Source organism: Pristis pectinata, chromosome 12 (assembly GCF_009764475.1).
Source record: "Pristis pectinata isolate sPriPec2 chromosome 12, sPriPec2.1.pri, whole genome shotgun sequence".
In the NCBI taxonomy this organism is placed as follows: domain Eukaryota; kingdom Metazoa; phylum Chordata; class Chondrichthyes; order Rhinopristiformes; family Pristidae; genus Pristis; species Pristis pectinata.
In genome coordinates this window covers 43,113,705-43,134,062 of record NC_067416.1, presented here as the reverse complement: position 1 = coordinate 43,134,062, position 20,358 = coordinate 43,113,705, and the positions used below count along the sequence as shown (strand labels likewise).

General features: G+C 44.9%; 1 protein-coding gene across 1 annotated transcript in view; it reads right to left on the bottom strand.

Moving 5' to 3' along the window:
- Positions 1 to 20,358, bottom strand: part of hk1 (hexokinase 1) — a 79,509-nt gene that overhangs the window by 48,035 nt on the left and 11,116 nt on the right. The window contains exons 3-4 of the mRNA XM_052027599.1: positions 15,678 to 15,826; positions 1,424 to 1,543 (exon numbers count right to left, since the gene is read on the bottom strand). Of these exons, the coding sequence (XP_051883559.1) occupies positions 1,424 to 1,543; positions 15,678 to 15,826 (269 nt within the window). The remainder of the gene's footprint in view (positions 1 to 1,423; positions 1,544 to 15,677; positions 15,827 to 20,358) is intronic.

Genomic DNA, 20,358 nt, shown 5'->3' with positions numbered 1-20,358 from the left:
TGGAGTTCGCTTTCCCATTCATTCTTAATTTTGTTCAGTGGTTCTGAACTAATTTTCATAATTAAATCATAAATTATTGCTATCAAGCCCTTCTGACCAGGATTAAAACCAAAAATTTTTTCCGTAATTTCAGTTTTGTAAGGTGTGGGAAAAGACGGTATAGTAGCTCTTAAGCCTGCACTTCCAACACATCATTCTCCGCAACCTCTGCCATTCCCAACCGGTTCCTACCACCAGGCACGTCTTCCCCTCTCCTCCCTGCTTTTCGCACAGATCAGATCCCAATGAAGGGTCTCAACCCAAAACGTCGACTGTCCATTTCCCTCCACAGATGCTGCCTGACCTGCTGAGTTCCTCCAGCTATTTCATCTGTTGCTCCAGATCTCCATCATCTGCAGTCTCCAATAAACAAATGAAGCCTCTGTTAGTCCTAATATAACATGATAGCTTCTTCTTATAACATGCTTTGGAGAAGCCCATTGTCTGAATCGGATGATGAATCAAGAGATTGCAATATCAAAAGTACAGCAAGTATAGAGGTCTCAGATTCAACTGTTTGTTACCCGTCCTGACTGGGGCAATAAATATTCTGCATAATTTGGCTAGAGAAGGGAGGTCAGTTGGAGCTTATGTTCCTGTTGGGCTGGGCTCTGCCACGTTAGAGAGTATGCGCAGATTCATAATTTGCTATTCAAATCAATAGGATTCACCACAATGACTGTCAGACATTACAGTTATCAAATATACAAACACATTTATGAGCTGCATCTGAGACATAAACCATAACAGCCTAGACCTTTGAATCCTAAATCTGTTTGCAGCATCCACTTTTTATACCTTCTTGTTACCATTTCCAGGTGACATTCCATTGGTATCTGTATTACCTCATGCAGCTCCATTCAACATGAGCTTTAAAGTTTCTTACTTTTCCTTTCGTGCTTCTTGCAAATTTGTTACTGCTCACCTGCATCGTTATACTACCAATCTTTCCTTATTTTAATTACAAATGTGCATCATTCCATTTCCATCTCCAGCATTTGATGAAGATTTTATTATCAACTAATAAGGCTCTCTGAAATGAACTGAGTACAATATCTTTTAATTAGATTAATTGCCTAAACTAACCAGTGCTTTCATCAATCTTAATTCTGCAGCCTAGTCATTGTTGCATCCAAATTTACTCATTTTCTCACAATAGGAAATTACTTACAATGTGCCAGTGGCAGCCCACGTGATGATTTGATTAATTCTCTCCTTCCCCAACAGTTGACTCAGCAGAGAGACAATTAATTTCTCACTGTGACACACTCTTTTGCTTGACCCAGCAGTGACAGATATTATTCACCTTAAACTCTACAACCCTGAACATTGTACTTTGTTACACAGCCCCACTAGAGCTAACTTTGATCGGTTTCACACTCACCTCATCCAGTTTGGTCTGTCTGCAGGGAAAGGAAAAGGTGAAACCAAGCGGAAGCTTTCTGTCTTTTATTTCCTGCTTCTCCATGAAATCTCCCAAGCATTCGGCAACATGGTCAAAGAGCTGCAGGGCAGAGTGTTAGGCACAGAGGTCAGAAAACCTTGCTCAGATCCTTATGGATTTTGGGAAACTCAAAACCTTGCCATCTTACACATTGTATGTGAGCTGCAAATGTTAACACAGCATGTTCATTCAGGTATGGGTCGGTAAAACTAAACATAAAATGATGTAATCAAATGACTTGCACAACCAGAGGATATCCCAGAGTTCTCAACTGCCAACGAGAGAGTCTAAAATGTATTTGTGGTTGAATAATTTAAAATTACAGTGAGGCCTGGTTCCTGTTTGATTGGATTGGTTCTACTGCTGTAATTCATAGAGACAGACAGTCCACCAAGTCCGTCCTGACCATCAAGTACCCAACCACATTAATCTCATTTACCAGCTCTTTGTCCATAACCATCTATGCCTTGGTGATGCAAGTGTTCATCTAAAAACATCTCTAATTGTTGTGGGAGGTTCCTGTCCCCGCCATCCATTCAGGCAGCACACACCAAACTCCAACCAGCCCCCGGGTGAAAATATTCAGACCCCCTCCAAACCCTTTACACCCTCTGCTATAGAACATAGAACTGTACAGCACATAAACAGGCCCTTCGGACCACCATGTCTGCCCCGACCATGATGCCTAACCAATCCCATCCGCTTGTACGTGGTCCATATCGCTCTGTCAGGGACCTACCACTCTCTATGTAAACAAAACTTGCCTTGCACATCTCCTTTAAGCTTTCCCCTTCTAACCCTAAACCTATACCCTCCAGTATTTTACATTTCCATCCTAGGAAAAGACTATTTATCCTCATAATTTTATGTACTTCTGTCAAGTTGTCCCTCAGCCTCTGACACTGCAGAGAAAACCATCCAAGTCTGTCCAATCTCCCCTTACAGTCATCACTCTCTAATCCAGGCAGCCTCTTGGTGAACCTCTTTTGGATCCTCTCCAAAGCCTGCACTCCTGTAATGCAGCAGTCAGAACTGTACACATTATTCCAAATGTGGTCTAATCAAAGTTTTATACAGCTGCAACATGACTTGCCAACTTTTATATCCAATACCTCAACTGATGAAGGCAAGCATGCTGTATGCTTTCTTTATCACTTTATCCACTTGAGTTGCCACTTTCAGGGAGTTATGGACTCCCACCCCAAGATCCCTCTGTACATCAGTGATCCTATAGGTCCTGCCTTTCCTCTTGCATTTGACCTCCCAAAATGTGCCACCTCACGTCTGAATTAAACTCCGTCTGCTATTTCTCTGCCCACCTATATCTTGCTGCATCCTTTTGACAACCTTCCTCACTGTCCACAAATCCACTGATCTTCATGACTTCTGCAAACTAACAAATCAGCCCACCCGCATTTTCATCCATATCATTTATATATTGCAAACAACAACCTCGTGGTCACCAACAACAGTGGTCACCGTGCTGATCCTCGTGGAAGACCACTGCTCAGGACCTGCAGTCAAACATCCCTCCACCACTACCTTCTATTGTCTAAGCCAATTTTGTACCCAACTTACCAACACACCATGGATCCCATGTGATTTAATCTTCTAGACCATTCTACCATGAGGGACCTTGTCAAATGCTTTACTAAAGTCCATGTAGACAACGTCCAATGCCCAACCCTCAAAATTTTGGATAGAATTGATAACTGGAAAAGATTCCTGCTATAAATCCTCAAAATTTTGTGTTTTTTGTTATAAGGTTTTCATTATTTGAGGTTTTGTTTTATAAGGTTATTTTTTATAAGTTTTTTTTAATATAAGTTCTCATCGGGAATAGTGGGGGCAGGACTGCGCAGGCGCGTGACGTCAACAGGTAAAGCGCTGGCAGCTTAAAAAAAAACCTGCCATATCCAGCGGGCAGCATCGGAGCGGGCAGCAGAGCGAGTGGGAGCAGAGTGATTTGGGCTTTGGCTCAAGGGGCTTCGGCTTAAAGGGGCAAGGCGGGAGAGTAGCTGGTAAGTAAAGGTAAGGTTTTACCTGTTATAAATTTTTAAGTAGGAGAAACTAGGTAGGGGGAAAATAAAGAATTAGTTCGGATGGAGGACAGGGTGGTGTGCTGCAGCTGCTTGATGTGGGACCTCGTGGAACTTGCTGTGTTCCATGATGACCACGTCTGCAGTAAGTGCTTGAGGCTGGAGGAACTTCAGCTAAAAATTAATGAGCTGGAGTTGCAGCTTCAAACACTGCGGAGCATCAGAGAGGGAGAGAGTTATGTAGATGCTGTACATCAGGAGACACTCACCCCCCCTTAGAGCAGATACTCCTGGGGTCCAGGAAGTAGACAGAAGGGTGACTGTCAGGGGAGAGAAAAGGAAAAAGAAAACGAACAGGCAGATAGTGCAGAGGACCCTGGAGGCTGTTCCCCTCAATAACAGGTTTTCTGCTTTGGAGGCTGTTGAGGGGGATGACTTGCAGGGATCAAGCAGCAGTAGCTAGGTCTCTGGCACTAGGACTGGTCCTGCTGCTCAGAAGGGAAGGGAGGAGGAGGGCAGTAGTGATAGGAGACTCAATAGTCAGGGAAACAGGAGGTTCTGTGGCAGTGAGCATGAATCCTGGATGGTATGTTGCCTCCCAGGTGCCATGGTCCAGGATGTCTCTGATGGGTCCACAGGATTCTTGAGTGGGAAGGAGAACAGCCAGAAGTCATGGTTCATGTTGGTACCAACGACATAGGTAGGAAGAGGGATGAGGTCCTGAAAAGTGAGTTTAGGGAGCTAGGCAGAAGGCCGAAGAACAGGACCTCAAGGGTAGCAATCTCGGGATTGCTGCCAGTGCCACGCGATAGCGAAGGGAGGAATAGGAGGAGATGGCAAATACATGTGTGGCTGAGAAGTTGGTGCAGGAGGGAGGGTTTCAGATTTTTGGATCATCAGGATCTCTTCTGGGGAAGGTGGGACCTGTACAGAGAGGACGGGTTACACCTGAACCTGAGGGGGCCAATATCCTTGCAGCCAGGTTTGCTAGGGTGGTTCGGGAGGGTTTAAACTAGTTTGTGAGGGGGATGGGAACCGGAGGAGTAGGTCAGAGGAAGAAGGGGATGGGGAAAAGTTAGATCTAACAGGCAGAGAGGCTTTGAGGAAGGAGAAGCAGAGTACAGGGTATAAAAGTAGAAAAGGTGGATGGGCTAAAGTGTATTTACTTAAATGCAAGAAGCATCAGGAATAAAGGAGATGAACTGAGAGCTTGGATAAGTACATCCATGGGACTACGATATTGTGGCTATTACAGAGACATGGATGACACCAGGGCAGGAATGCATATTGAATATTCCTGGTTTTCAGTGTTTTAAAAGGGATAGGGAGGGGGGGAGAAGAGGAGGAGGGGTGGCGATACTGGTCAGGGACACTATTACAGCTGCAGAAAGGGTGGATAATGTAGAAGGATCCTCCCTAGAGTCAGTATGGGTGGAAGTTAGGAAGAAGAAAGGAGCAGTTACTCTACTGGGAATATTCTATAGGCCCCCCGGTAGCGGTAGGGATACTGAGGAGCGGATTGGGAGGCAGATTTTGGAAAGATGCAAAAATAACAGGGTTATTATTGTGGGAGACTTCAACTTCCCAAATATTGATTGGCACCTACTTAGTGGCAAAGGTTTAGATGGTGCGGAGTTTGTTAAGTGTGTACAGGACGGATTCCTGTCACAGTATGTTGACAGACTGACTAGAGGGAATGCCATATTAGATGTAGTATTAGGTAATGAACCGGGTCAGCTGACAGACCTATCGGTGGGTGAACATCTGGGGGACAGCGACCACTGCTCCATAACCTTTAGCATTGTCATGGACAGGGATGGGAGCAAAGAGGACGGGAAGATAATTAATTGGGGAAAGGCAAATTATGAGGCTATAAGGCGAGAACTTGAGAGGGTAAATTGGGATGACATTTTTGAAGGGAAATGTATTGTGGAGATGTGGTCATTGTTCAGGGATCTCTTGCAGGATGTTAGGGATAAATTTGTCCTGGTGAGGCAGAGAAGGAATGGCAGGGTGAGGGAACCATGGGTGACAAGAGAAGTGGGAACAACTAGTTAGGAAGAAGAAGGCAGCATACATAAGGTGTAAGCAGCAAGGATCAGACAGGGCTCGTGAGGAATATAGAGTAGCAAGGAAGGAAATTAAGAAGGGGCTGGGGACAGCGAGAAGGAGACATGAAAAGGCTTTGGCGAGTAGGGTTAAGGAGAATCCCAAGGCTTTTTACTCGTACGTGAAGAGCAGAAGGATGACGAGAGTAAAGTAGGTCCAATTAAAGACAAAGGTGGGAAGATGTGCCTGGAAGCTGTGGAAGTGGGTGAGATTCTCAATGAATACTTCTCTTCAGTATTCACCAAGGAAAGAGGTCTCGATGACACTGAGGACAGTATCGGTAAGGGTAATGTTCTAGAGTATGTAGGTATCAAGAGAGAGGATGTGTTGGAGCTGTTAGAAAATTTTAGGACAGGTAAGTCCCCGGGACCTGGTGGAATATTCCCCAGGCTGCTTTGGGAGGCGAGGGAGATTGCTGAACTGTTGGCTAGGATCTTTGAGTCCTCGTCGTCCACAGGGATGGTACCAGAGGATTGGAGGGTGGTGAGTGTTGTCCCCTTATTCAAAACAGGTAGTAGGGATAGTCCAGGGAATTACAGACCAGTGAGCCTTACATCTGTGGTGAGTAAGCTGCTAGAAAGGATTCTAAGAGATAGGACCTATGATCATTTAGAGAATCGTGGATTGATTAGGGATAGCCAGCATGGATTTGTGAAGGGAAGATCTTGCCTCACAAGCCTGATAGGGTTCTTTGAGGTGGTGACCAGAAAGATTGATGAGGGTAGTGCAGTAGATGTGGTCTACATGGATTTTAGTAAGGCGTTTCACAAGGTTCCGCATGGTAGGCTTCTTCAGAAGGTCAGAGGCCAAGGGATCCAGGGAGGCTTGGCCGTGTGGATTCAGAATTGGCTTGCCTGTAGAAAGCAGAGGGTTGTGGTGGAGGGAGTGTATTCGGATTAGAGGGCTCTGACTAGTGGTGTCCCACAGGAATCGGTTCTGGGACCTCTACTTTTGTGATATTTATTAATGACTTGGATGAGGGGGTGGAAGGGTGGGTTAGCAAGTTTGCAGATGACACAAAGATCGGTGGTGTTATGGATAGTGTGGAGAGCTGTCGAAGCTTACAGAGGGATATTGATAGGATGTAGAGCTGGGCTGACAAGTGGCAGATGGAGTTCAATCTGGGGAAGTGTGAGGTGGTACACTTTGGAAGAACAAACTCCAAGGTGGAATACAACGTAAATGGCAGGATTCTGGGCAGTGTAGAGGAGCAGGGGGTTCATATCCACTGATCACTGAAAGTTAACACACAGGTAGTTAGGGTAGTTAAGAAAGCTCATGGGATGTTAGCTTTCATAAGTCGTGGGATCGAGCTTAAGAGCCGCAAAGTAACAATGTAGCTTTACAAAACTCTGGTTAGGCCACACTTGGAGTACTGTGTCCAGTTCTGGTCGCCTCATTATAGGAAGGAATGTGGAGGTGTTGGAAAGGGTGCAGAGGAGATTTACCAGGATGCTGCCTGGATTAGAGAGCATGAATTATGAGGAGAGACTAAAGGAGCTAGGGCTTTACTCATTGGAGAGAAGGAGGGTGAGGGGAGACATGATAGAGGTATACAAAATATTAAGAGGAATAGATAGAGTAGACAGCCAGTGCCTCTTCCCCAGGGCACCAATGCTCAATACAAGAGGGCATGGCTTTAAGGTAATGGGTGGGAAGTTCAAGGGAGATGTCAGAGGGAGGTTTTTCACCCAGAGAGTGGTTGGTGCATGGAATGTGCTGCCTGGGGTGGTGGTGGAGGCTGATACGTTGGTCAAGTTCAAGAGATTGTTAGATAAGCATATGGAGGAATTTAAGATAGAGGGATATGTGGGAGGAAGGGGTTAGATAGTCTTTGGAGTGCTTTGAAGGTCGGCACAACATGGTGGGCCGAAGGGCCTGTATTGTTCTATGGTTCTAACCTCGATCAGGTCCCCCTCAGCCTCCTCTGCTCCAAGAAAACAAACCCAGCCTAGCCAGTGTCTCTTCATAACTGTAACGCTCCATCCTAGGCAACATCCTGATGAACCTCCTCTGCACCCAGTCCTATGCAATTCCATTTTTCCTATAGTACAGTGACCAGAACCATACATAGTACTTCAGCCATGGCCTAACCAATGTTTTAGGAAGTTTATAACCTCCCTGCTCTTGTATTCTATTCCCTGGCTAATCCCAAATGCCTTCTTCACTGCCTTATCTTCCTATGTCGCCTCCATGAAGGATCCTTGGACTTATACATCAAGGTCTCTCTGTTCCTCAATATTGCTTAGCACCTTATCCTTGTATCTTCCAAAATTCATCACACTTACCAGGATTTAGTTCCTGCTACCATTGATGTGCCCATCCTGCCCTGCATTCATCCTGTAGCCTAGAACTACCTTTCTCGCTATTAACAACACCACCAATTTTCATGTCATTTGCAAATTTATCAATCATATCTTCTACGTTCATATGCAAACAGTTAATGTATACAGCACACAGTAAGGGTTCCAGCTGATCACAGGCTTCCAATCACAAAAATTATCCTCCACCATCACATGCTGCCTCCCATTACCATGCTAATTTTGGACCTAATTTTCCAACTTGCCCTGGTTTATAACCTTATGGACCAGTGTCCCATCTGGGACCTTGTCAAAGCCTTACTAAAGTCCATACCAGACCAATCACACATACCTGATAAACACATTTTATTACCTCTTCAAAAAAATTCAATCAAATGGGCCAGACAGGATTCCTCCTTAGTGAAACCATGCTGACCATCTTTGTTGGTTTTGGTATTGGAAATGGTTTATTATTGTCACTTGTACCAAGGTACAGTGAAAAATTTGTCTCGCATACTGTTTGTACAGATCAATTCACTACACAGTGCATTGAGGTAGTACAGGGTGAAAACAATAACAGAATACAGAGTAAAGTGTCACAGTTACAGGGAAGTGCACTGCAGGTAGCCAATAAGGTGCAAGGTCATAACAAGGTAGTTTGAGGTCAAGAGTCCATCTCATCGTATAAGGGAACCGTTCAATAGTCTGATCACCGTGGGAAAGAAGCTGTCCTTGAGCCTGGTGGTATGTGCCCTCAGGCTCCTACACCTTCTGCCTGATGGGAGAGGGGAGAAGAGAGAATGACCCAGGTGGGTGGGGTCTTGGATTATTCTGGCTGCTTTACCAAGGCAGCAAGAGGTATAGACAGAGTCTGTGGAGGGGAGGCTGGTTTCCATGATGTTCTGGGCTTTGTCCACAACTCTCTGCAGTTTCTTGCAGTCCTGGGCAGAGCAGTTGCCATATCAAGCTGTGATACATCCAGATAGGATGCTTTCTATGGTGCATCAATAAAAGTAGGTGAGTGTCAAAGAGGACATGCCAAGTCAGTGCTACACAGCAGTGCCACACTGGCACACAGTAAATTATAAATAAATAGTCTCTCTGGTCTTACTTTAATTATAGAGGTCTCCTTTATATATTAAATAATGAAAATTTTAAGTTTCTGATTTTACTTTGCCTTTTATTTTCTTAAATCCAAACTTCTTTTAGTCAATCTTTATTTTGCCTTTTCTACATGATTTAGATCTCATTTAAAAATCCTGGAATATACTTTCTGGTTCAGCTCCCTGTGGAGATTATTTTGACAAAGCTGTGTTTACAAGTCTGGTTTCAACCTAGAATTCTGGAACTAATTACTGTAATTCAAATATCCCTGGAGTTGCAGGCTTTCACGTGCAAGCCCTGATTAGGAACAATGCTCAAAGAACAGCTTGCAGCCACCTTCAAAGGTGTACAGTGGCCCTGCTGAGCACAACTATAGTGGAACTTCAGGCAGCTGTCATGGTAGTTCTGAGGTTCTCAGCTGAAAAGGGCTGTCAGAGTGCCTCTGGTTCTCAGCTGAGCTGTCAGAGTGCCTCTGGTGCTCGAAAGTCTGTCCTACACTACGTGGTTGAGCAGGATGAGCAAAGTCTGCAATACCCTGGAAATCAGGCAGCAGGAGAGTCAGTGAAGTGCCCTGCTTGATGGAAGTAGACATAGTGGTCTCTCTCTGAATGGCAGCACTCCTGCTAACTCTACTAGTGCCCTTGCCAATGCCCGTCAATCAAACCACTGAGATGTGGCATCTGGGTGTCAAAGCTGGATATCCAAATGGTACTCTACTGCTGCCTCCAGGTTGCACTTCACAGAAGCACCAGCGCAGAAAGCAGCACTTTTTACAGTGACCACTAGTGCAGCAGAGGCCAAATAGTTTAATATCTGCAAGTGCCTTAGTTGTTGCAATGTCTGTGTGGATGTGTTTGCTCTGGAATAAATTATGATAATCAGATAGTGATGGGTGGTCCATAACATCATGTTATGGAGAAACAGCTGGAAGAATTGAACACAGAAGGTGGACCTCAAGGGATTGTTGATCCTGAATGATCAGTGGTGAGCCCTTGGTTTGAGGATGATTTCAACCAATGGTTCATAATTCCATCCAACACCCAAAGATCCAGCCATACAGATGGCAGAAATTTCCATGTGGGAGAGCTCCCATTGGGGTTTCTTCCCTTTTTCTTTCCATCCTGCCTGTTTTCAGCTTCTCTCCAAATTGGAGGTTATGTAGAAGCTCCATCCTTGTTACCTGTTACTGAGCAACAATTGAAGAAAGCCAAATAATGTTGCACTGGGAAGGAGCTTGAAATGTTGGTGTCTGCAGAATATACAAAGAGCACTCAGCAGCAAAGACAATGGACAATGGAGTTCACCAGGCACAGCAGTAAAAGATGAACGTAGCAGATACATTGGTGAAATAACAATTTGCCTACACATGGACTGTGTGGAGACATTGTCGAGGTCCCACTCTGAGGGCAAAGAACAACGTGGCCATCTGTGGCAAGAAGAAAGCAATGTCTCTGCAGGTAGAAGGGCCACAGATGTAAGAAATACATGTTCCCTAGTACATGAACAGGGCCTCTTACAAGGATATTCAAAAAATTCTGAAGGGATGTTTTAACACAGTGCCTTCAGAGATTTGAGATTTTCAACTTTAGCACATACAACCAGACACCAATAGAAACAGTGCTTCAGCTAAAGACTCCAGCAAAGAGGTGTGGAATCTCAGCACAGTCTTCATCAAATCAGTTCTGGTGCTGCAGGGACATGGCCAATAAATTCAGCCCCTGCCAAAATGAATGGCAGTTAGACCTCCTTTCTATACTAACAAAATCAACAGGCATGGCACTGAGCTTTGTGGTCACAGCAAGGTTTGGTGTCGAGTTTCCCATGCATTGATTTTGTGGAGACACAAGAGATTCTGCAGATGCTGGAATCTGGAGCAACACACACACAAAATGCTGGAGGAACTCAGCAAGTCAGGCAGCATCTATGGAGGGAAATAAACAGTCGACGCTTCAGGCTGAGACCCTTCATCAGGACTGGAAAGAAAGAGGGCAGAACCCAGAATAAAAAGGTAGGCAGGCTCCATGGATTTAACTGGAGGAGAACCTTGGGGATGAGAACAGAAGACCACAAGGAAATAGGAACAGGATTAGGCCACCTAGCCCCTCAAACCTGCCCTGCTGTACAGTTTGATCATGGCTGATCTGCTCCTGGCCTCATCTCCTTGGAGCCATTCCACATTGCCCTAAATCCCCAGATCTTTCAAAAATGTATCTACCTCCTCTCGGTACAGCTGTTGTACCCGGGGCAAGAGCAGCTGTGCAGGGAGGGGTAGGTTATCCAACATGGAGTTCTGGATGATGTCAGCTGTGGGGCAGGCTCCAGGTTTTTCTGTGAATGAAGAGGCACCAGCTGTTTTGTGGGCAGGGGGTGAGGGGCTCCAGCTGTTGAACAAATGTAATTCCATGGATGGGAGGGGATGATTCTTCAGCAGTTCTACAGGAGAAATGCCAGCTGTTCAGGGTTTCTGACAACTGTTTGGAACAGAGGGTTGACCTCCAGCTTGGCATGGGGTGGGGGAAAGTCCCATCTCAGCACTAAGATACTGGAAAATAGTAACTGATTCAAATTAACTTTACTAAACAATAGCTAACAATGACAGACAGCATCGCCACTGTGGCTTACTTCCAGATAGTGTAGTACTGGCGAAAACCAGTTGACCTGAAAAATCTCCTCCAACATATAGAAAAGTTGGTCACATGCTGCAGTATTTAACAGGATTCACACTCGATGTTATAAACAAAATATGTACATCCCTTCTTTAGTAATTAAAGTGGGAATACATATATCTGAAATAACTACCCAGTATACGTGCTTTTTCCACAAAGTCTTCCAGGGCAACTGACGGCCCTTCCAGATTTGGTGCTAACTAGTTGCAGTGTGATGTTGTTGATCTGCAGGGTTAGTGGTGCTTCCTCAGGTAGCTCCATGTCTACTTCCATCGAGCAGGGCACTTCATTGATTCTCCTGACAAAGCACTCTGATATGGACATCCTCCGATACCGTGACCTTGTACGAGCTGGGGTGTGGTACTAGTCTAGTCGCCATTATTATTTACCACATCCCTCTCCAGCTTCTTGGGCTCACTGCCTTCAGGAAGTATCCTCCAGACAGCTTTGGCGTAGTTGCTGTATGTCAATGGCACATCACGTTTTGGCTTTAATTGCACTGTCTTGAGACTGATGGCTTACAGCGCAGTGGCACGCTGCTACCTCAGTTCCATAACCCAGGTATTTAAAGAGGAAGTAGATACATTTTTTGAAAGATTAGGGAATTCTAAGGAATGGGGGACCTGGCACGGAAGAGGACCCAAGGCAGATCACCACGATCATACTGAATGGCAGGAGGAGAGATGAAGGGCTGAATAGCCTACTCCTCCTATTTTGTGTTCTTATGATCCTGACCTTGGGTGCTTTCTTTGTGGTGTTTACATGTTCTCCTTGTGACCATGTAGCTCCCCCCCAGTTATTCCAGCTTCCTCCCTTACCCAAGAACGTGCGGGTTGTCAGGTTAACTGGTTAGTATAAATTGCCCCTGGCGTAGGTGGGTGGTGGAGGAATCAGGGTGGAGCTGATGGGTACGTGAGGGAGACTAGAAATAAGAGGGGAAATGGGCTTGCTCGGAGAGCTGACAAAAACTCAATGGGCTGAATGGCCTTCTATGTTGTAAGGAATCAGGAGAAACATGCATTGTCCTTAGTTTCCCATTCACCAACATTTTGGTGTGGATGCATCAAGTAGGTACTCCTTCCTTCCACAGAACTCTCATTTGACACCAGGTACATCGAGTTCAACTGGTGCTTTTGATCAGACCTCGTTTCTTTGTCCCTGTACAGCTCATCCATTCCATTGACATTTGACACCCCTTTCATTGTGCACTCTTTGTAGAGATGATCTTTCAATCCACAACATGCATTGTTTTCCCCACACGAAGGACACTTCTTCCTCACTGAGGGAAGCCGATCCACAGATGTGTGGAAGTGGAGGATGGGGAAAAGATTCTCCAGAAAAAGGGGCTGTTGGGGAGATGAAGCTGATGCTAGAGTTAAGCAAGGAAAGGAGTGGATGGAATAAATGCAGTAGAAGAGCTAGCATCTTTTAAGTTGGCAGGGAAATTGTAAAAGCTCTGACTACAAATGTTCCATTCTCCTGAGCTACAGCAGTGGTGCCAGCATTGGAGAACTGCCAACACTGTGCCATTATTTAAAAAGTGAAGAAGGGTACAGCAAGTAATTACAGGGCCGTTCATCCACCTTCAGTGATGGGCACAATATCAGGATCCATTATAATCCCTTTCTAACCTTCCAATACAAAGGCACGGATTAAATCAGGCACAGCCAGTGCGGATTTAAGGGAAGGTCATTCCGACTAAATCAGCTGCGTATTTCTGAGAATGTAATGAGCTGTGTATTTCATGTAGTCATGGAGAATCGTATGACTCAGAAGCTAGCTCTTCAGTCCAGCACGTCCATATTAACCATTGCATCTATCTACATCAATCCTATTTGCCCACATTACGTCTGTAGCTTTCCATGTCTTAGCTATCTAAGTACCTGTCTATAGGTCCCTTAAATGTGGCATTTGTACTTGCCTCCACTACCTCTCGCGGCAGTGTGCTACAGAAATCAACCACTCTCATGTGAAAAAATTTCCTCTCTGATCCCCTCTAAACCTCCTCCCTTACACCTTAAACCAATGCCCACTTACTTTACATACCCCCACCATGGAAAATAATTCTTACCATCTACCCTCTACATTTGCCTCATAATTTTATACACCTCTGTCAGGTCACCCTTCAGCCTCCTTTAATCCAGTTAACACTCTGGTGAATCTCCAGTGTCGTCACATTCTTCCCGTAGTCTGGTGACTGGTCTGCAGGGATTATAACAAGGTTTTTGACAAGGTCCACATGATGGGTTGGTCAAAAGCCATGGAATCCAAGACCAGGTGGCAAATTGGATCTAATACTGCTTCAGCGCCAGGAAGTCAAGGACAATGGCTGATGGGGGTCTTGTGACTGGGAGGGCTGTACCAGTGGAGTTACAAAGGGACTCAGTACTTGGTCACAGGCTTTTTATACTAAATATTAATGATTTAGACCTAAATGGCCATGAGAAAGAAGATGATATATAAAAAAATCACATGTTGTTGAAGCAAGGAGGAAAGCTCTAGTTTAATTCCAGAATTCTAGTTCCAGAATAATGGCGCAAGGAATTTAAATCCAAAGAAGAATGAGGTGTTACATTTGGATACCTGCAGGAAGGCATGGGAAACCCTGATGCAGGGTTTCGGCCCAAAACGTCGACAATTTCTTTCCTCCCACAGATGTTGCTTGACCTGTTGAGTTCCTCCAGCAGATTGTTTGTTGCTCCAGAGACAGAGTATCTCGCTGCAAGTGACTCACCTCCTGATACCCCCAGAGCCTTTCAACCACCTGCAAGGCCCAAGTCAAGAGTGTGATGGAGCACTCTCCATTTGCCTGGATGAGCACAAGTCTCGAAAAGCTTGACACCATTCAGGGCAATGCAACCACTTGACTGGTAATAGGATAGTCAACATGTCAGGTTGAAACCTGGCACTGGTCCTGATGCAAGGTCTCAACTCAAAACAGTGACTATCCCTTCCCTCTCCCCCCACCCACCCCAACACATAGATGCTGCCTGATCTGCTGAGTTCCTCCAGCAGTTTGGTTTTCGCTCCAAATCCCAGTATCTGTAGTCTTTTGTGTCTCTATTCCCTCTATCACTTGGCTGCTGTGTGCACCATCCATAAAATGCACTGTAGGTACATGCCTAGGCTACATCGACATCACCTCCTAAACCTGTGACCTCTATCACCAAGGCCATGGGCAGCACCACCATGCCCCAAATCACACACCATCCTGATGAGGAAATTTATTCAACACCACTGGACTCAAAGCATGGAACTCCCTCTCCAACACACTGCAGGAGCATCTTCACCATAGTAACTGAGGCAGTTCAAGGAAGCAGCTCACCACCACCTTCAGGTGGGGTTATCAATAAATGCTGGCCTCACTGGTGATGGCCTCATCCCAAAAATGAATATAACGAGAAGACGCAGTTGGTCCCTGGTCCCATCTTCATCGAAGGCCAGTTTAGCTTAACTCCACTGTTAACCAATTCACCTCCATACCTTCAGATTGGGGAACAGAAAATATCAAAGGTCTGGATCACGCATGCAGACGTGTGCCGTTTTGCCATCAATAATCCAGTGGCCGATATAAGTTAGTATGTAACTCGTGGAGATGGGCTATTTGGGAAAGTGACAAAAGGCCGCAGCATCCGGAGTGTCGCTGCTGTGGGCTGAGGAAGAATAGTCCCAAGCAAGGAGGAAGGACAGCTCTTTCCCTTCACAGAAATTCACACAGTTTGAAATCTGTATTTTACCATGACCCGAATTATATGGAAGGGAATGGAGTCTTTATATTTCATAATTTAAAAAGAAAACCTTGGAGCTGTGGAAGGGGAAGGGTAATAGAAGGAAGTGTGATGGCTTTTCAAAAATACACTCCTGTGTAATTTTTCAACCAAAGAGAATTTATTTTATGTTGTGGTTCTCCTTTTATTTCAATTGCAACTTTGAAAAGAAGTTAAATTAATAAAAAGTGAATAAAATAAATGCATACCCGTGAGCCACTGCCATGCATAATATCTTCTGGGGTAGAATAGATCTGGGATTCCATCTCCACCTTCTGCTGTTGCTCATGAGACACCTTCACGCGCAAAATCCGAAAACAGGACCCTCCTAAATCCAAAGCAAGAAAGTCTCCTTTCTCTGTAGGGCACATCAGAGGAGAGAATGATTGTTTAGTTATGGTGGCTGCTGAACGTTGGAATTAAACCCCTGGGAACATATTCTAATTTGCATTTCTGCCACAAGGAAGAACACAAACACTTACCCCACCAATTCAAACAACCCCCCCTCCAGCCCAAGAGCATGTAGATGCCAATCAACTATATCAGCACATGTAGTTGATTGGCATCCTTCCAATTGCACGAGTGATGCACGTCCAACTTCAACCAATATTGACGAGGCTCGTCATTTACTGCAGTTCCAATGATGACCAGACAAGCCCTTCAGGAAAGGCTGAGTACTCCACAAACGCTGCAGCAGCCAGGTGACTGGGTGACGACGAGATTCTGCAGCCCTGCCTGCATGGCTGGGTCCACCGTGGAGCTGTTGAACCCACCAACCCTCAACTTGATCCACTCCTACTCAACAGCAATGTTGTCATTTGCCTCTGTCATCGGCTGCAGTTTCCCACCTGTCACAATCAACGTGGGAGGTTTTATCTTCCTCTTACTGACAGCCTTAAGTGTAGAGTGCAGCCTGGCCCAAGACACAAACCAGGTATCCACAGCTCTGTTTTAAGGGCCAAATGCAATATGCTGAATGTCTTAAAAGGGAGCACGGAGACAGTGGTAGTCAGGTGCAGGGGAGAGGAGAGCAGATTCACCAGGGGATGAGTCAAAAGTAAGGAGAGAAAGGAAAATAAAAAGGGGGAGAAAAAAAAGAGGTAGGCTAGGGAAGGGAAGAAGAAGCATGGACTCCCCTCCTCCCCCGCACCTGTCTATCACTATCTTTACCTACATCTACCTATCACCACCTTACGCCCATGCCACCTCCCCTCTTTTGTCTACCTGTCACTGCTCTGCTTTTCCCTCCTATATATTGGGCTTCTCCTTTTCCTATCTTCAGTCTTGAAGAAGGGTCCTAACCCGAAACATTGACCACCTGCTTTTCTCCACGGGTGCTGCCTGCCCTGCTGAGTTCCTCCAGCATCACCATGTTTTTCATCTAGATTCCAGCATCTGCAGTCCTTTGCTTCTCTGGCATAGAACAACACTTCTGTGTGCTATACTGGAATTCCAATGTTTTATGTGCAAATCACACAAACTCAATAGAATTGTGCAATTTACCATTGTGATGAACTGGACAACTGTGCTAGAGTTATAGTACAAGGGTCAAAGGCAGGACACACATGGCAGAGGATCCTGAACGAGAGGATCTCTATCTCCTCAGGGTTAACAGGCAGCTCTGAACCACTAATCATGCTGTCCAAAGGGCAATAAAAATGGAATCTATATTTCTCTAAGTCAGTTGTGCTAATGATCTGTGACCTTCTTTGCACAAGGCCCAGCCACACACCTGACCTTGGCCCGTGCCAGTCTCCTGAGCCTGTTACCTCATCACCTCAGCCTCCAGATCAGTGAGTGAAAGTCTGCACTCAATGAACCTCGCACTTAACATGAATCACAAGGTCAGTCATGCCCTGAAATTCCAAAGTACAAAATTCCCCAAGGATTCTGCAAGCTCACCTGGTTCATGGAATCCCCATCATATTTTAACCATTGCACCACATGGAGGCTTGGCTCTTGGTGATGGAGAGAGGCCTTCACTGGACGTGTAGCCAGAGCAGACCTCAAGAGCTCGGGATTTACTTAGCTCCACACTCCAGCAGGGAGACAACAGCACCTCCCCCTGATACTGCAAGGCTTTGGAATTACCCGTCTGCAAGGAGTTTGCATATTCTCCGTGATCATGTGGGTTTTCCCCAAGTGCTCCAATTTGCTTCACGTCCCAAGGATGGCTCGTTGTTAGGTTAATTGTCAACTATCAATAACCCCAGAATAAGATGGGAGGTGGGAGAATCAGCAAAGTGTTACTGGGCATGGGAAAGAGAAAAAGATTACAGAGAAACAAGTGGGGGAAATGGGATTGCTCAAAAGGATAGTCTCAATGGGCCGAATCTATAGTGCAAGGGGAAAAAAAATCAAAATAGACAGTATCATAATTTAGAAGACCAAGGAAAGCTACAAGGGGATCTTGTAATGTCACGCAGATCAGATAAGCCCCAGGTTTTTAAACTGCAAGTCCACATCGGGATGGTGGACCTCAGCCAGAATATCCCTTAGAGAACTGCAGTCCTGGGTTAACCAGGAGGGCAAAACAACCAGTGCTGGAGTGGGGGTATGCGTGATGTACATGTGGTGTCTGACTGACACAGGCAGGTTACAATTAGATGGGAGAAAGCGGACGTGAAATGTGTAACCGTTGTGTTACAAGCTCATTTACTTAATCTGGCCTGTTTCAGCATACACAATCTGCCTGCTTAACAGGATGTCTGGTGAAATGTTAATCTGCACTAACTGGAGGTACAGAAACTGCTGCCCTCCTTGGACTCTGTCTTTATCTCTCACTGCCTTGGTGAAGTAGCCAGCATAATCAAAAACCTCACCCACCTGGGTCATTCTCTCTTCTCTCCTCTCCCATCAGGCAGAAAATACAGAAGCCTGAGGGCATGTACCACCAGGCTTAAGGATAGCTTCTACCCCACTGTGATAAGACTATTGAACAGTTACCTCATACGATGAGATGGACTCTGACGTCACTATCTACCTGGTTGTGACCTTGCACCTTATTGCACTGCACTTTCTCTGTAGCTGTGACACTTTACTCTGTACTATTATTGTTTTTACTTGTACTACCTCAATGCAATCTGTACTAACTTAATGTAACTGCACTGTGTTATACCTGTATGATCGGTATGCAAGATAAGTTTTTCACTGCACCTCGGTACAAGTGACAATAATAAACCAATACCAATTTTGAGGAAGACTGACAGTAAATGAAGACATTCAGTCTGAGGTAGGGCAGAGGGTGTGGGATTCCGACTTTGAGTCCCAGCAAATCCAACTTAGACTCCAGGTAAAACAGGCAGCCCACCCTCAGAGAGAGAGAATATCCACTGGCTCCCACCAATCACCCCGTCACAGAAATCTGCAGTGCTGGCATCAGCCATAATAACCAGCCTCCGTTACGATGCTCCTTCTGATTGCCAGATGCTGCCATCATCCAGCTCCCAGCGTGACCTCTGCTCCCTCCCAGTGATACTCAAGCTGCTCACAAAAGCTCACGATATTGGAAAATGTTTTGAGGAGATGATTAACAGAGTGAAAACAAGACTGAAACAGTGCATGAAGGAAACGTGATAAGATAATGGACTTAATCTTGCTCATTTCAAGAGATGTATTGACTAACATTTCCCAAGCTACCTGCAAGACTCTCTCAGTTGTATTTTAATTGATCCCTCTCTTCCTTCCTCAAAAAAAATGCTGCTACACAGGGAATTAATCTGAAATACACTAACAGATGTACAAGAATGTCCTATGCACAACCTAAACATGGTAAAATAACTAAAGTTGCAATATCTGCAGTGCAATTTGTATTAAAGAAAGGATTATGGGCATGATAATGATACAGATCAAATACAACTTGTTCCTTCCCTCAGTGATGACAGTTTTTGGCTTATTTCCAACAATGTGATCGTGCTAAAAGCCAGATCAAGGATAAAACACACACCACACCAGATTGGTACACAACATTCAGCACTCAGAAGAATCAGGCAATGTTATCTGTATAAGTAACTGTGCAAAGGATAAGTGTTCCAGTTATTAATTTGACAGGCCACTTCAAGAAGCTATTGACAGCAGTAATTTTAATTGCATTAATAGTCTGTGAATAAAAGAGAACAAACAGTGAGTTGTGCATCCTCTGGAAAGCTCTGTTGAACCTGCTTTTCTTCAAATCTAGCTCTGTGCAGTGAGGCGATGCGAGTCAGCAACACCACAGCATTTCCCAGAGACACCCAGTGAAGTCCAAGCTGTCAGAATTTGATTGAAACAATGAGATAAAGTGCGAAATTATAATTCAGAAGTACAAATCTGGTAACAATAGAATGAAGGCAATGAGAACGGAGGAGATTCCTTTGAGTTACAGTGCTCAAGTTTTTAACTTTACATTTAATTCATCCAGGTGCCACACTTAAAATATTAATATGAAAAAAAATGCAGTGTAACCCTCCCAAATTGGGGAATAATGGTAAGAAGTTTGCTGAACTACCATAATGACCATGATTATTTAAAAAAAATCTATTCACACTCAGAAACCGTAATGCCCATTAATTCTATCCTACCCCATGTGACCCTTCTACATGTACCAATGACAACCCGATATTTCTACTTCCCCATCCTGAGTGACCCACCATTTGGAACAATAATTCTCCTTTAAATTTATTCTCCAGTGAAACCGGTTAGACTAATCCTGTCTGTCCAACTAAATAAAAGTCTGGGAACATGTTTCAGCTGTCTTCACCTGCCAGTAACATGGTCTGGTTTTTAAGTGGAATGCTAATGATAAGTCCAAACCTGGCCAAATATCACAGGTCACAAAGCCAGGTGCAGGACTGTCGTGGCTCTCCTGGCCTGATGGTACTCCAGTTATCATGGAACTTCTGAACAATGCAC